This window comes from Nelumbo lutea, chromosome 2, assembly GCF_056320005.1.
Source record: "Nelumbo lutea isolate HS-2025 chromosome 2, American lotus-T2T, whole genome shotgun sequence".
Taxonomy (NCBI): domain Eukaryota; kingdom Viridiplantae; phylum Streptophyta; class Magnoliopsida; order Proteales; family Nelumbonaceae; genus Nelumbo; species Nelumbo lutea.
This window is the reverse complement of record NC_142685.1, coordinates 93,093,529-93,110,500: the sequence shown is the minus strand read 5'-3', so window position 1 is coordinate 93,110,500 and position 16,972 is coordinate 93,093,529. Positions and strand designations below refer to the sequence as shown.

Here is a 16,972-nt window from a genome sequence, read left to right as displayed (position 1 = left end):
TCAGATAATTATCTGAATTTGGACTCTCTTTAAGTGATAAGGATACGACCCTCATCTCATCTGCAGATTAGATCAACCTTCTCGTGATCTTATCAGGAGGTTTCCATATCTGAATTTAGATCTGATCTCTCTGAGTGGATAGGGTAGGACTCTATCCTATCTGCTGATTTAATCCTAGATCCACCCCATCTATTTAACTAATCAAATTAGGCCAGCTCAAAATGGGCTTCAGGCCCAATAAGTCTATGTGCTCAAAACTACTTCCAAACTGCTGCCTAGTTGGGCTTCTTTGTATGGTGTGGGGACCAAGCATTGATCTACACATCAGCCACATGGGTTCGGCCCAGCCTTATTTACAAGGCCTAGCCAAAATACACTGTTGTGGACAGTGCACCCCTTGAAACCCATCACATGGGCTTCTATTGGGCCCAACACTTACATTAAGTGGTCCCTGGGCCAAGCCACCTTATAAAAACCCAGGGACTGTGGGCAGATGCAAGGTTAGCCCATCAGGCATTACCCTTAGTGGCCTTACACTTAACCTCTCAGCCCATAATGATCAAACACTGCTCGACAAGAGAGGACCTCTCCCTCAACTGCAAGGAACAGTGTTGCACTCTCTGCTTATATGGATCCCGGGAATTAAAACCTTTTGCAAACATTTTAGAAATCGTAACATATATATACTTTTATATCTTATATAAAATATTTTTCGCAAAACAAATCTCAAAGATTAAAATCGGCCGTCGGCAGTCTTGGTTTCCATCAGAGAGAGTGCATCCCCGATCATTACCTTTGTTCGACAAAGGGGCTGATCCTGTCACTATGATCACCCACTGAGATGAATTCTCAGACTGTCCCAACATACCCAGGTTTTGACCCCCGCTAAGGATCTCACTGATTGACATATCAAAGACAACCCAATCCGACACCTAGTGCAGTATCATAATCGAGTCTAGGGGTCAGGTGTAATTTTCCAATTTTGCCCATTAATCTCCAAGGTTCAGGGCAATACTGGAAATCTGGCCCAGTTCAAAGATTCAATTAATCCTACACTGCATGTGCCTTGGGTCTCACCCTGGCGGCTGAGACATGCCACCCCAACCGATTTGGTGGCACATCATTGTCAACCTTATCAGGATAGGTCTCCCTAGACCGACCCACTGGCTGTGAACAATCTAAACTAACACAAGTCTCATTAAGTGTCCAATTTAAGAGTATAACACAGAAACAAACCACAAGAACATGAATAAAAAATGCACTTTATTCATTTACAATAAACGTCAAAAGTACATCATTCTGATTGAAGCTAAGGGCATACAAAGACTATCTAACATAGGGAAGCTAAAAAGTTCTATGCTAGTTGGGACCACTACAAGATATGTAAGAAGCAAAGGTGACGACACTGACCCGACTTAGTAAATAATTACCAAGTTAACATCATCGTGGAATTTTTATCTTAGTTCATTTTTACCAAGTTAGTGCCATCACAGGATTTCTATCTTAGTTTGTATTTACCAAGTTAGTATTAGCGACATTTCTGAATTTTATTCAGTTTGGACCTTTTTTTAGGAGTTTTAGTAGGATTCTAGTATGGAGTGTTTTCTTAGATGAGGGTTGCTCAATTAGGAATTTATTTTTGAGGAGTTTTAGGAGTATAATAAGGAATGTTTTATTAGATTAGGAAACTTTCTTGTAGGAGGCATAAGGGTGTGAAGAAGTCTATATAAAGAGTAGCTAGGGAAATACTTGGGGAATTTTGATGTTGATTTTCTATTAAGTATTCAGTGAAGAGTTGTTTTTCCTATTTATTTTGGTTTTATTTCTTTTCTTTGAAGCTTCTTAGAACGTGGTTTGTTTTCGTACTACGCCAGGATCCTAGCTGGAACTTAAATAATTGATGGAACAAAACTTTGGAATTAAACTAGTATAAATCCATGTGTTGGATGCTAAAAAGGGTAACAACCTTATTCTGGTTTCTTTGGAAGAATAGGAACAATAAAATTTTCAAAATGTGTCACTCCCTCCCCAAGAGAATCTTGAGAGCAAGTTATTACGCAAGTGAGTTCATTGAAGCCAATTATCAAACCACTAACTTGACAGTCGAGAGTGACCCAAAGTGGACTCATTGGATCGATCCCCATCCCCTCGATCAAAGCTATATGAACTAAAAGTAAATTTTGGTGCTTCGACAAAAGAGGATGGGAGCTGCCCCTATGGGGTATTAATCTTATTTTTATGGACTTAAAAAACAAACTAACTCTTTCTTAACAAATAAGTTGGTCATAGCTTGGTGGTAATTGTAGCTACTATTTACACAAGTCGTGAAGGCTCAAATCACATTACATGGATGTTATTTTTACACAAGCGACGAAGCCATTTGACTATGTTCAAATTTTGGGTTTGATCGAACTACTTAGGTTCAAACTGGTCAAACCAACTAGAACTATCTAATTGGATTATCTTCGAGCTAATCACATCAAGGGTGGTTGAACCATTTAGATTTGGATCAGTTTGGTCGTACTAGACTAGACTGGTTCAGCCAATGGTGGATTGACTTGGACCGGACCATATTAGGTTTGTGCATAGGTTTGGGACTGAACCAACTGACTCGAAGTGGGTCAAGGTAAGTAAATCAGGTCGCTCCTAATACAGGTTGGTACTGATCGAAAACGATTCGGGTTTGGGTCAACCCGGATCAACACGTATCGAGTCGGGTTGGGCTGTGTGAATAATGGTTGGGCAATGTTAAACTGGTCCAAACTCGGGATAAATTGATTTGGATTTATATTGGGTGAAGTGAGTTAATTCAAGGCAAAACTAAATTTAGTCAATAATTAATAGAAAATTAATGCATTAATTATAAATTATTAAAATAAAAGAAATGCTAAGGAATTAATACTTATGTCTGTAATGGTTAACCCAATGGTTATCCACAACCTTACCCAACCAAACCCATTTAAATAGGCGGGTTGGGTGATGGGTTGATCACACAACCTGCCAAGTAATTGGGCAGGCTGGGTGGGTTGGGTGGGTTCACTGGATTGGGTGAAAATTTTCCACTCATACCGGTAGTCATGAACTTCCTTAAAACTGTGTTTGGTTGCAATGCAAATAAATTTGCAATGATGCAAAATCATGGCAGTGCAAATGATTTGAGTGTAAATTCTAACCTATTTTTGTTTTAAATTTTAGCTTATTTTGTTTGATTACAATACAAATGAAGTAAATTAAGACATAACTAGAATAAAATAAAATCTAAAACAATATTAAACAAGAATTTGCATTTTTTTTTACATTTACACTTCCATGCATTTGTACTAGTGCAAATAAAATTGGACTACAACCAAACACAGCCTAAAGGAAAGTTCAAAGTCCCCTGGACGTGATTCTTGCTGATAGATGATTGTAAGGAAACTGCTAGTTGACTGGAAGCTTAGAATATCCTACAATCACACTCTCAAGGAAGGCAACTCTGTAGCTGATTGGCTTACAAATAGACTTGGCAATTGGGTTGGGTGGGTTGGGTTCGGGTTGGGTCAAGACACTTCAGGTTGATTTCGGATCAGGTTTTATTTCAGGTTGGGTTATCAAATGCTAGACCCTATCCCTAAATGTTTGGGTTAGGGTTGACCCATGGGTCAATTTGGGTCATCCCAACAAATAACTGAAATTTAAAGAAATAAAGAAAAACTACATGAAAATGCTAAAATTAAAATAATTAACCTTAAAATTCCAAATATAAATAAAAAAACTTGAACATTTAACAATTTAAAGAGTAAAGACTAAATAGAAAAAATTAAAGAGTGGAAACTTCTAATAATGCATAAATAGTCCCAATTAGACTTGACAATCAGGTCAGCGGGTTGGCCCATGAACCAACGCAACCCAGTTTTTTGGGGTCTGATCGGATCGGATCAGGTCATTCTCACATTTAGTTAGCTAATTATGATACTCTAGCCCTGTTTTTTCAGGTTGTATTGGGTCGGGTTTCCAGGTTGGGTCATCTTTTTGCCAGGTTTACGTACAAACGAAGGTCATGTACGAGAAGGCACTTTCTCCTCCATTCCTGGCTTGTGGTTATTTAATGATCTGGTTCGAATGGATGCGGCAGGAAGACTCCTTCATCGTGGTGGTTAATTCTCAAGGCTTCAGACTGGGTTCTTTTGCCTTGCTATGTGTGGTTTGAAGGAAAAGGTAGGGAAAGGTAGAAAACCTATACAAAGTTTATATAGATGTCCCTACCTTTCCCTTCCTTTCCTTACTTTTTCCTTTAAACCAAACACATGGTTTGTTTCTTTCTTCCTTTGTCTTGGCTCTTTCTTTTCTGACCCTCTTAATTATCTAATTAATAGAGAATATATTATATTTGAAATTAATGTAAATTTGAAATATCACAAAACAAAAATTACCAACTCAACTTACAAAGGTTTCAATCCATGAATAGTATTACATTGGGCCATCGGCTTAATTATTAATGATAAAGCTTAAATATTGAAAAGAAAACAAATCATGATCAACAGTTAGAATAACAGCTAGCGAAAGCAATAGTGAAAGAAGCAAAACCATGGCAATGGAGAAGGGGCTCCACATACTAGCAGCTCTACTTGCAGTACGTCGTCTTACCGAGGGAAGATTGTGAAGTAGGTCTGGACAATGGTGAGGAAGATAATAAATATTGCACCCAAGAATGCAATCACAATCCAAGGGGTACTGAAGTGTGTGTGGTAAACTTGGCCAAACCAGACCGTCCAGTTGTGTTGGGTATACCTTTTAAGTTGGTCGGTAACACGTGAAAAATCGTTATGATCCACCAGCTCCTTGGCCAAGTGGTTGATCATGGTGGCGGCATCTTCATCTGTACTGAGAAGATTGATTAATACATCGTCTGACCTGAGCACCTTCACATCATCAGCCTGATCAATGAGTGAATCCAAGAAACAGATATAAGAAGCCACCATCGAATTACCCGGAGGAAGAGATCTTTCATGGGGTAACAAGTTGAGAAACAAAGTTTTGGTTGAGCGATCGATGATTATTGGAGGGAGTGTCAGATATCCAAAGAAGAGACCCTTTTGGAAATGGACACTATCCAAGTAAAATGATTTGCTCTTCTTGGAATTTATCCCCGCCTCTTTAAGCTCGGCCGCTGAACGGATTGAATGCCAAGGAATTGACTCCTCGGATTGACTTTGAAAGCAGTTCCTGAAATATCCAATCGTGTTACGAAAACCAGATCGGAACTTAAATAATATATCATCACCTCGATCGATGCTTTTGATGACAAGTTTTTTCCGGAAAAGGTCAAGGAGATTACAAGCGGATTGGGTTTGTATATTGCGGTGCCGTTGCCGATGGTCATCGGAGTCGAAACAGACGATTCTCTCGATGAACTTGTCGAAAATTCCATCCTTTGCATCTTCTGGAAATGCTTCAGTCATCAATGCATAGAGGAGAGTAAGAGGAAGTTGGTTCTCCAAAAGAAACAAGTCAGTTCCTATGAAAAATACATCTTCATTTTTCAACTCCCATCTCTTGAGCTTATCATTTATTAGACAATGGATGAAAAAGGCCACAAAGCAACCATCCAAAAACATAACGCGACGGAATTCATCATTGTTCTGTAACTTGACTGGAAAATTCTCGTGGCTGTAGCATTTCTTTGCTACTATTGACAGGCTTTTCACCTTCTGGTATAACGCCTCTATGTCCGACTTTGTAATCGTCTGTCCTGATGTTGCCGGTTGATCCCTCGGTTTCCCTTTATTCATTATTTGTTTACTCTCTGAAACTAACATATGTGCTATTCCTATCTTCTTGTCCTCCATTCTCTTGAAATTAGACTTTCCATGGTGATAAGGACCGATGGAGACCACCTGTGGATCATAGGCTGCCCCGTTACCTTCGACTTCTCGCAATGTTCTCGGAACCGTCGGAATCCGACATTCTTTATTAGATTCAGCATGCTTTGGCTTCCAGTCCACTATGGAATTATAAAATATTAAGTCATCCTGGTTTTCAGTACCGGTCCGTATCTCTATCGTTCTATTTTGGCTTTCCTCATCCATTTGGATTCACAAATAAAAATCAGGTTTAAAGAATTTGTTCTGATATCACGCACCTTTTATGTCATGTTGTGCCTCTGTGTAGAAAGTAGAAACTTTGTTGAGTGTTCTGCATCAAACCAAAAGAATGCTTTAGAACTACGAAGTTCTGGATTAAGTTTGGTTAGCTGTATGTGCTGAAGTTAGGCTCGAAAGTCAGTAGAGTAAACTCGGTGAGGATTTCAAAGAATATACTAATAGAGCTTGGCGTATTGTATAATAAGCTGAAGGGATATATGTAAGGGTCCGTTTTGTTCACAGTCGGAATCGGAAAGAATAACCCATTCTGATTCTGATTCTAGACCCATTCCCATAAACCAATTTTGCAAGTACTGAATCTTTTTAAATGCAAACGACTGATTAATATTAATTTTATACAAACCCTAAACCGAGAGAAAATAGGCTAAAATTATTTGGTCAAAATTCATAGAATAGAGCATTAACAACACCCCTAAAAAGTGAAGTTACAAGTTGAAAGGGATAGAATAAAGATTTGGGGTAGAACAAAAAGGACATGGGTATTAGATTATTAGTAACAAATAATTTAACAGTAGGCATGGCTTTAAACAAGTCGAAACAGGACTCATGCAGCAGACCACATAAATTTGGAATAGGGCTTTGATGATGATGATGATATAAAACCTAAAAAATTCACCAGAAAAACTAGAAACATGTGGGGAGGTGGTTAGGGGCCTTTTATAAGGAGAAAACAGAAAATACCCTCAAAGATGAATCGGTCCTATATTTCCGCCTAAATATAATCCTCTTTAAACTAAGGGCCCGTTTGGTTTCCAGGAATTTGTGCCTTAAATTGGAATCGAAATGCCGATTCCTATTATTTGTCTGGCATGAACGGTTTTCAATATAATCAGGTATATCAAATGATCCAATTATTAATCGGTACAGTTATGGGTCTTTATAATTTGTCTTTGATCTAGTTCTAATTAAATTTCACCATTTCCAAAAGGAAAAAAAGTTTTGGACTGGGACCACATCTCTCTCGATAGAAAAGAAAAAGCCCAATGGGCCCAGTATGAACACCCAACTAGACGAAATAAGCGTTGGACCCCTATTTTTACATCAACCGACTAAAAAGCCCAATGGGCCCAGTATGAAAATGTCGGTCCACCACGACCTGTTAACACAACACTTCCAGCAGGCGCCGGAAACTGCACCTCCATGGCTTCACACACCACTGCATCGCTGCCAAAAAGCCAGCAGCTGATTCCTTCCCACGAACACCATTATGTTTGCCTCAAGTATTCTTAGTGCCTGTTTGGGAGGATTTTCATGCAGTGGATTCTGTTCTAGCTGATTTGTCAAAGCAAAAGAACAAGAATCCTTACCTAGTCTTGAAATAAAAGTTCCAAGGAAAAACAGAATTAGAGATAATCCAGTCTGGTGATGCCTCAAAACCACGATTCAACCAGTCGCTTGCCTCTGGTGATGCTTCAATCTTGCTTTTCCGGCCCTCAAGATAGTAATTGATTTTAGGGAAATTGTATAAAATCACCATGACGTTTCAGTATTTCTCTTGATCTCACCGTAACTTTTAGAAAATGTCTAAATCTCACGATTCTCACCATGTCACTAACTTGACGTTAAATAGATTAATGATTGTTAATATATTAATATTTTATTTTTTTATAGAAAAATAATATATATATATATATATAATATTTTATCAAAAAAAAGCAAAAAAAAAAATTTAAATTATAAAAACTATAGAAATTGAAAAATAAAATCAGAAAATATAAATTGTAAAAAACACAAAAAATTATAAAAAATAGTGAAACTGCAAATAAATAACAAAAAATACAAGAAACTTTATGGATCGTAGAAATTAGAACAATGTAAAAAAACAGAAATTATAAAAAATATTGTAAATTATAACTGATGGAGCGCGATCCAGCCGGTCTTAGCTGTCCGTGGCCTTGCTTCTGAATGGGGTAGCAGGGAACTTGAAACGGAGGAGATGGGGAAGCTCCCGGGGGAACCCAGTGTAGAGGCTCCGAAGCTCAAGTTAGAATCCTTCAAAAGCAAGGTAATACCAGATAGCGCAAAGTTTGCATACCTCGTTTGTCGGGGGGCAGGGGGCTCTTATAATCACTTCGTGCACTCGTCCCGAGGCCCTTGTCAGGTCGGGTATGATTACCCTTGTGCTTGTCAATTCGGCCGTCGTCCTTTCTACTGAGACAGAACCGTCACTGCCTAACCGTCTTTCTAACTAGAGATGGCAGTGTCAGTGGTGGTGGCAGGTGGCCGTTTAGAGTGCTGCCGCCAAACATCAGATCCCAAGTCAGTCAGGCGCGGCGCCCTCGGGCACGAACTTCCTTAGTGTTAGGCATGGTACAACTTGTTTGGTTTTGGTGCCCAGAAGGTGATGCGAAGTGCTGAGCGAGGTGGTCTTGAGCTCGGAGGTATCTATAGGGCAGGTTAGTTCGGCGAGGTGTATCCCGAACTGTTACAAAGTGGGTCAGTTCGGCGAAGTGTATCCCGAGCTGTTACAAAGTGGGTCAGTTTGGTGAAGTGTATCCCGAGCTTTACAAAGTGGGTCAGTTCGGCGAAGTGTATCCCGAGCTGTTACAAAGTGGGTCAGTTTGGCGAAGTGTATCCCGAGCTGTTACAAGGTGGGTCAGTTCGGTGAAGTGTATCCTGAGCTGTTACAAAGTGGGTCAGTTCGGCGAAGTGTATCCCGAGCTGTTACAAAGTGGGTCAGTTCGGTGAAGTGTATCCCGAGCTGTTACAAAGGGTGAGTTCGGGCCCCCGGTAGGGAGTTCAGTCCGCTCGTGTCCCCTTGTTCCCGCCTAGGCTTGGCCCCTTTTTCCGAGCTGTTGTTTATGCCATGTGTCACGTAATAGAGAGGTCTAGCCAAATCTTCCTTCATCAATTGCCCCCCACTCCTTGCACCGGGGGTCTTGCCATGGTGCGGGGAGTTTCGCGAGGTAGCAGGTGGATTTGTCCCGTCCTTCGAATCTTCACTGCGCGAGTTGCTTTTGCTAGGGTTCTTTCGGTTTTCCGAGAAGGCTGGAAACGTGCTTACTCAAGAATGCTGGTGGTTGTGACAGCGCGCGTTTTAAATTTCAAACCAATTCACGCCGCTGGGACGTGATAGCGGGTCATTTCAAAAAGGTGCGCCACTGCTGTACGTGCGCGGGCGACTGTCAGGGAGACGAGCGGCGCATCAGTTTCGGAAAGACGCATGTCAAAGCGACGTCGGATTCAAAAAGATGTGCACTGACGTTTCCCTTTTTTCGGAAAGACGTGCGCCAATCACGTCTCGACCTTAAGGGTCGTGCAGTCAGTAAGAACGTGGGCCGTCGGATCGTCTTCGATCTGCACGTTCGATTCTTGGTTACTATAGGTATAAATAGTGGGGGACCCCAGTCGGTTTGTCACTTCTGCGGTTTGTCTACTGAGTTCGCGTCCAACCTTTTAGCTCGCATCCAAGTCTTTTCCAGCTCGCGTCAAGGCTGGTTATATAGTCTTCACGGTTCATTGGCTTGTTCTTCAAACTTTCGGGTGAGTACTTTCCTGAATCCATCTTTTCCCCAATGTCTAGCTTTGATAGCTCATAGGATTCTTCGAGTGGGGCCGACGTAGGTTCCACCAACCGAGCCGTGTCCCCCGACTGCCTCAGTGATCCTGAGGTGGAGCTTGAGGACTATGAACCAGTAGGCCGAGTCGCTTCGAGCAGTTTGGCGTTTACCTTCCGCCGAGGTCGGATGCTAGACAGGTTTGGTCCTTCGACCATGACGCCTGAGGGGCTTCAATCCATACTTATGTCTTACAATCTTCCTGGGGGTACACATATTTTATTCCTTCGGGTAGCTTTCCTTGGGAACATGGTCCTGACGAGATCGTGATTTTTCGAGAGCAGCTCGCTGCGGGGTTGCGACTTCCTTTCCATCCCCTTATCGTCGAAGTCATAAACCACTTCGGTGTCACCATTGGCCAACTTCATCCGAACTCTATTCGGAACCTGGTGGGGACAGTTTCCCTTTTTTGCGAGCAGAACTTCCCCTTGGACTTAGAGATATTCTCCTCTATCTTGATGCTCAAGAGACAGGCGGGTTCTCTTCCTGGGGGAGACGGGCGTATTACCTTTCTCCTCGCCAGGGTTTTAAGCTTCTGCACGATCTTCCTAATAAGGTCCCGGCGTGGAAGCGGGACTACTTCGGCGTGCGAAGTGCACAAGGATGGCCCTTTCAGACCGGGTGGGGAGAGGCCGCTCCCGATTTAGGCGTGACTCTCGATAAAGAGACGGTGAAGGGCCTTCGGCAATGGGCACGACAAGGTTTAAAGTGCCACCACTACTTAACGGAGGCCAAGCTTATTGCAGTCGGCCTGAGTTCGGGTAGGTTTCTAGCTATGCGGTTTTCTTGCTTGCTCTGTTCTTTTCATTTTTTCTGATGTCGAACTCGGTTCTACAGGTGTAATGGACGCGGAGAGAACTCGTGGGGGGCGTTTGTTCCAAGGTATGAAGAGGAGGAAGTGGGTCACCAAGTGAACTCGTACCGAGCTGCCCCTGGATGAGGAGACCCAAGTTCCAGACCATACGTCGGAGGATCTGCCCAGGGAGCCCGAAGTGACTCCACCGATGCACGAAACTGCCGGGGCGCCTTACGCTGAGACCACTCATACGGGCGCTCCTGCATACTCAAGTGCTCCTGCTCACTCCGGGTCCGCTCATACGCGGGCTGGGCCCTCGGGCTCGGGAGCTCAAGGGGAGTTTAGGAGCGTGTTGATGTTGAACTACGCTCTTCAGAAGAGTAGGGACGCTACTTTCCCTGAGGAGGTCGCGGTGTGGACCGATCTTCCCTTGCCGCGCCGTAACACATGCCATGGTGGTAAGTTAGATTCCGTCTTCCTTTTTTATTCTGTTGCTTCTGCTGTTATTTGCTCACTTGTTTCTTTTGGTAGGTGAATTCTTCAATTCATGCCTTGGCGGCCCAAGTGGAGAGGAGCTCGCGACAGGCGTGAGCTGCTGAGGTTGCCGCTCATGCTGCTGAAGAAGCTTTCTGTGCTGCAGAGGAAAATACCCGGGCTGCTGAGGCGGCTGCTTACGCTGCTGAAGAGGCTACTCGCGTCGCGATGGCCAGGCAAGCGAGGTCTCAGCATGACGCCGAGGCCATGGGGGTAGTTGTCAAGCATATGGCGGACTTGAAGTTGGATTTGTAGCATCAAGTCGAATATCTTCAAGAAGACATCAGGGAGAGAACACAGATTTTTTCCCAAGGCATTGAAGACGCCAAGAAGAAGGCAATTGAGGTCTACATTGCCTCTCCGCATTTTGACGATCTGATGGTGGATTCTTACAGGAGGGGGTTCAAGTTGAGCCGGTGGATGATCCGGAATACGTACCCCGACCTCGATGTAAGTGCCATATCCATTTCGCGTATAACTCAGGAGATGGCCAATGCTGCCGATGGCGAACCGGACTCTGAAGGAGAGGCAGGGCCTTCAGGTGTTGTTGAAGTGCCTTCTGATGGCGAAGCGGTCGCTCTGGGCATGTAATTTTTTTTTTTAAGTCCTTTCTGATGGCCACTGTACTCATGTTTCTTGCAATGGAATAAATAGTCTTTTTGCCCGTGTTCTTTTTTCCTCGAACTGATTCTTTGTCGGTCACTTTGTCTGGGTTATTATACTTCCGCGACCTGTTCTACCGCGAACTGGTTTTTTGCCGAGCTGATAATATGCTCGACTTCTTTGCATGTTTGCGCCGAGGTTTCTCTTGGCTTGCATCGTGGCACATAGGACCTGATTTCGTCCACTTCGCTTGTTGGTTTATAAGTAGTACCGCCTTAAGTTCACGATGTTCCACGCTCGAGGTACTTGTTTGCCTTCCAAGGTTTTGAGTTCGTATGCCCCCCCCACCGAGCGCTCTTTTTACTTTATAGGGCCCTTCCCAGTTAGGTTCGAGCTTGCCCACGCCGGGTTTGGGCGCCATAATCTTACGAAGGACCAGGTCGCCGACTCGGAAGCTTTGTTGCTTTACTCTACTATTGTAGTAGCGAGCTACCTGCTGCTGGTATGCTGCTGTTCGGATGTGCGCGAGGTCCCTTACCTCATCCAATAGGTCGAGGTTGGTACGTAACTTGTCTCCGTTCGTCCGATCGTCGTATGTTTCTAATCGCAATGTTGGTACTTCGATTTCCGCCGGGATCACTGTTTCAGTGCCGTAGGTGAGGTTGAAGGGGGTTTCTCCCGTGGCGGCTTTTTCGGTAGTTCGGTGAGCCCACAAGACACTTGGTAGCTCTTCGGCCCACAATCCCTTAGCTCGACCCAGACGTGCTTTCAGTCCGCGCAGGATGGCTCTGTTCATTACTTCCGTTTGACCGCTTGCCTGTGGGTGCTCAACTGACGTGAAGTTTTGCCGAATCCCCTTGTTCTGGCACCACTCTTGGAACTTGATATCCTCGAACTGCTTGCCGTTGTCGGAGATTAGTACCCAAGGTAACCCGAATCGTCATACTACGCTCTTCCAAAAGAAGTTCTGTATGTTTCGAGTCGTAACAATTGCCAGAGGTTCGGCTTCTATCCACTTCGTAAAGTAATCTACTGCAACAACTAGGAATTTTCTTCCACCTGTTGCTAGTGGGAATGGCCCCAGGAGGTCGATGCCCCTTTGTGCAAAGGGCCATGGGCTGGCGAGGTATTTGAGGTTGGAGGTAGGTTGATGGTGGATATTGGCGTGCTTCTGGCACTTGTCACATTTTCTGACGAGCTCGATAGCTTCTGCCTTCATCGTTGGCCAGTAGTATCTTTGTCGAAGTGCTTTTTGGGCAAGTGCTCTGCCCCCCAAGTGTCCGCCGCACAGGCCTTCATGAGTGTCGCGGAGTATGAACTCGACTTCGGCAGGTCGCAAGCAACGCAAGTAGGGGAGCGTGTACGACCGTCGGTATAACCGTTCGTCTATTATGACGTATTTGGCTGCTTGGCGCTGCACCCTCTTGGCCGCATTGCGTTCTGCAGGGAGGGTTCCGTCTATCAAGAAGCTCGCGAGTGGATCGATCCAGATAGGCTCTGCCTCCAAGACGGGAGCGACCTCCTCTGTCCCCCCGAGAATACTAGGCCGAGGTAAGTCCTCTATGTACACAGTTCTCATGTTGTTGTGACTTGTACTGGATAACCGGGATAGGGCGTCGGCCTCAGTGTTCTCTGACCTCGGGATTTTCCTGATGATGTGTGACTGGAAGTTGAGCAGGGCTTCTTTTACTTTGGCCAAATATGCTATCATGGAGAGCTCGCGTGCTTCGTACTCGCCTGTAACTTGGTTGACCACGAGCTGAGAATCGCTGCAGATGACCAAGTGTTTTGCCTTTACCTTTCGCGCTAGGTCCAGCCCGGCGATCAGTGCTTCGTACTCTGCCTCGTTGTTGGATGCCGCGAACTCAAAGCGTAGTGCGTATTCTAATTTTGTGCCGCTCGGGCCGCACAAGACTATTCCAGCTCCGCTGCCTTGCCGGTTCGAGGAACCATCCACGTGAAGGATCCAGGGCTCCTCATCCCAGTTTGCGCTTCGCCTGACCAGGAGATATGCCATACTGGCTACTACTTTATGGGGTTCAGACTCTATGGGCTCGGGATCTCCGGGTTCACTTGAACTGGGGACCGCAGGCTCGACCTGTGGGGCTTCGTGGCTGAAAGTGTACTTGGAGATAAAATCTACCAAAGCTTGGGCCTTAATAGCGGTTCTTGGTTTGTACTGGAGGTCGTACTCACTGAGTTCGATGGCCCATTTCGTCAGTCAACCGGAAACCTCGGGTTTGAGTAAAACTTGTCTAAGAGGTTTGTCAGTCAGGACGATGACGGTGTGAGCCTGGAAATATGGGTGGAGTTTCCGAGCTGTTGTCACTAGGGCGTATGGTAGTTTTTCTATCTGCGGGTACCTTGCCTCTGCTCCCTGCAAAATTTTACTAACATAATAGATAGGTCGCTGGACCCGGTCTGTTTCTTTTATTAGTACCGAACTGACCACCTCGTCGCTTGCCGAGAGGTACAGTTCTAAGACCTCGCCCACCTCGGGCCGGGCTAAGGTTGGCACACTAGCGAGGTAACCTTTTAGCTCGTCGAATGCGAGCTGGCAGTCCTGGGTCCACTCGAACCCTTTGCCTTTGATTGCCTTGAAGAAGGGTAGGCAGCAGTCTGCTGATTTGGACATGAAGCGGCTTAGAGCGGCTATGCCGCCGTTTAGCCTCTGAACCTCTTTTACTTTCCGAGGTGGTCTCATATCTAGAATGGCTTTTATTTTGTCCGGGTTGGCCTCAATACCGCGCCGATTGACAATGTACCCTAGGAACTTGCCCGAGGTGACGCCGAAGACACATTTGTTAGGGTTCAATTTCATGCTAAACTGACGCAGGATTTGGAAAACTGAATCTAAGTCTTGTATTAATTCTTGTGAAAACTGAGTCTTGATGACCATGTCGTCTACATAGCACTCTATCTTCGTACCAATCAGGGGCTGAAATAGCCTATTTACAAGTCTTTGGAAAGTCGCCCCGGCATTTTTTAGTCCGAAGGGCATGACCTTGTAGCAATACAGGCCGAACTCGGTTATGAAGCTGGTTTTTTCCTCATCGGATGGGTCCATCCTAACTTGGTTGTAGCCCGAGTAGGCGTCTAGGAAGCTTAGCAACTAGTTTCCCGAGGTCGCGTCCACTAGACGGTCAATTTTGGGGAGGGGGAAGCAATCTTTCGGGCAAGCTCGGTTCAGGTCGGTGTAGTCGGCGCACATGCGCCACTTGTCGCTTGCCTATTTTACCAACACCGGGTTGGCCACCCAGCTCGGGTAATGGACTTCCCTTATGAAGTTTGCTGCGAGGAGCTTCTTGACCTCCTCGTCGACCGCCCTCCAGCGTTCTGGGGCTAAGTTGCGATTCTTCTGTCTAACGGGTCTGACTACAGGGTCGGTATTAAGTTTGTGAGTTATTAGTCCGGGGCTAATGCCGAGCATGTCGGTCGCAGACCAAGCAAAAATATCTAAATTTTGAAGTAAAAAACTCACTAGTTCGGTTTGTAGGGGATCCTCGATGGAAGCTCCGATCTGAAGTGTGCGAGCTGGGTCCGTAGCCGAAGTCGGGATTGCGACCGTTCCCTCCATGGGAGAAGTTCGTTCCTCACCTTGCTCCGCAGGCTGCTCCAGTTCGAGGTCGTCGGCCGCCTTGGTTTTTCCCTTCAGGGCGGCAACATAGCACTTGCGGGACTCGAGCTGGTCGCCCCGTGCTACCCCTACACCGAAGTCCGTAGGGAACTTCATGGCCAAATAGTAGGTGGAGACCGCCGCCCGTAGGATATGCGTGATCGGCTGCCCTATTATGGCATTGTATGGGGAGGGGGTCGCGACTACCAGGAAATCATGGTTGAGTCTGACTGCACAAGGCCATGTGCCAATTTCCACAGGGACGGTTATTTTTCTGAGGGGCCTGACTTCCTCTCCGCTGAAACCCACCAGGGGAGTGTTCGCGGGCTTCAGCTCGCTCCTCTGTAACTGCAGCTGGTCGAATGCTAATTTGAAGAGGATGTCCGCTGAGCTGCCCGAATCTACGAGTACGCGCCTGACCTCGAAGTCGCTGATCCTTAGTTTAATGACAAGCGCGTCATCATGGGGGTAGTGGACCCCTCGCGCGTCGTCCTCCGTGAAGAAGATTGGTTCTTCGGTCTTTGGTCTCTTTGGGGGGTTCCGTTCTTCGAGGGCCGCTTCACGAACTGAAGTCTGGGCTGCTGCCGAGGTACACCCCGCTACCACCGAACTTCCCACTATTACATGGATGGTTCCCCGAACTGGCCTCTCTTCCGGAGGCTGCTTCTGCAACGGTTCGGCAGGTCTGTCGCTAGACTCGAGGGCATCCTTTTCGTGCTCCCCTTGCCGACCTGCCTTATTGTTATTATTGTTGTGTTGTACAAAGTTTCTCAAGTATCCGCAACGGATGAGCCCCTCTATCTCGTCCCGGAGGTTATTACACTGCTCGATACTATGACCATGGTCTCTATGGAAACTACAATACAAATTCTTATTTCTCTCGTTCAGATTTCCCTTTAGGCAAGGTGGCCACTTAACGTACGGGGCGTCTTTGATCGTCATTAAGATCTCCGTCCGCCTCGTGTTTAACGGCGTGTAGTCCGTCCGAACTGCTAGGGGGCCCGGAATGACTGGTTCGGCTTTGGCTCCCGGGTCGGGTTTTTTCTGTCCACCGGGTTGGAGAGCTCACATTCTCTCTTTCTTTTCTCGTTCCCGCCTTCGGTTCGTTAGTTGATTTCTTCTTCTGTCCTCATGAACTTATCCGCGAGCTTGAGGAATTCGGCCACGGTTGCGGGCTGGTTAGCCACCATGTGCCATTTGAATTCTTTGTGCGTCACCCCTCTTTTGGCCGCCGCGAGCTACATTGCGGGGTCCAACCGCGGTATCTGCAAGCATGCTTCGTTGAATCGCTTGATGTAGCCCCGGATGGATTCTCCTTCTCTTTGGACTACTCCGAAGATGCTTTCCTCTGTTTTGGGGCACCGTTGGCTGGTAACAAAGTGTGCGGTGAAGACCTTCACGAACTGGGCCCAGCACTTTATCGACCCGGGGGCCAGGTTTCTGTACCAAGTGCGGGCTACTCCCCTGAGGGTGGTGGTAAAGGCCACACACATGCACGATTCGCTGGCCCTGGCAAGGTGCATTTGGGAATGAAAGGCGTCAACGTGGTCGTTGGGGTCGAAGGACCCGTCGTACTTGTCCAGAGGTGGGAGCTTGAAGTCTCTGGGTAAGGGGACCGCCAGGAGTTCTGATGCAAGGGGGGAAGGAACCGAGAGGATCGGAGCAGCCCCTACCTCGTCCGAGCTCGTGTCTTTTCCTCTGAATTCCGACAAGGCACGGGTGG

The 16,972-nt window shown here is 45.8% G+C and overlaps 1 protein-coding gene across 1 annotated transcript in view; it reads right to left on the bottom strand.

The window, feature by feature from the left end:
- Nucleotides 1-4,423: 4,423 nt before the first annotated feature.
- The window catches only part of LOC148871991 (UPF0481 protein At3g47200-like), a 36,903-nt gene continuing 24,354 nt past the window's right edge, over nucleotides 4,424-16,972 (bottom strand). The window contains exons 3-4 of the mRNA XM_088970076.1: nucleotides 6,122-6,174; nucleotides 4,424-5,983 (exon numbers count right to left, since the gene is read on the bottom strand). Of these exons, the coding sequence (XP_088826202.1) occupies nucleotides 4,623-5,983; nucleotides 6,122-6,174 (1,414 nt within the window). The 3' untranslated portion in view covers nucleotides 4,424-4,622. The remainder of the gene's footprint in view (nucleotides 5,984-6,121; nucleotides 6,175-16,972) is intronic.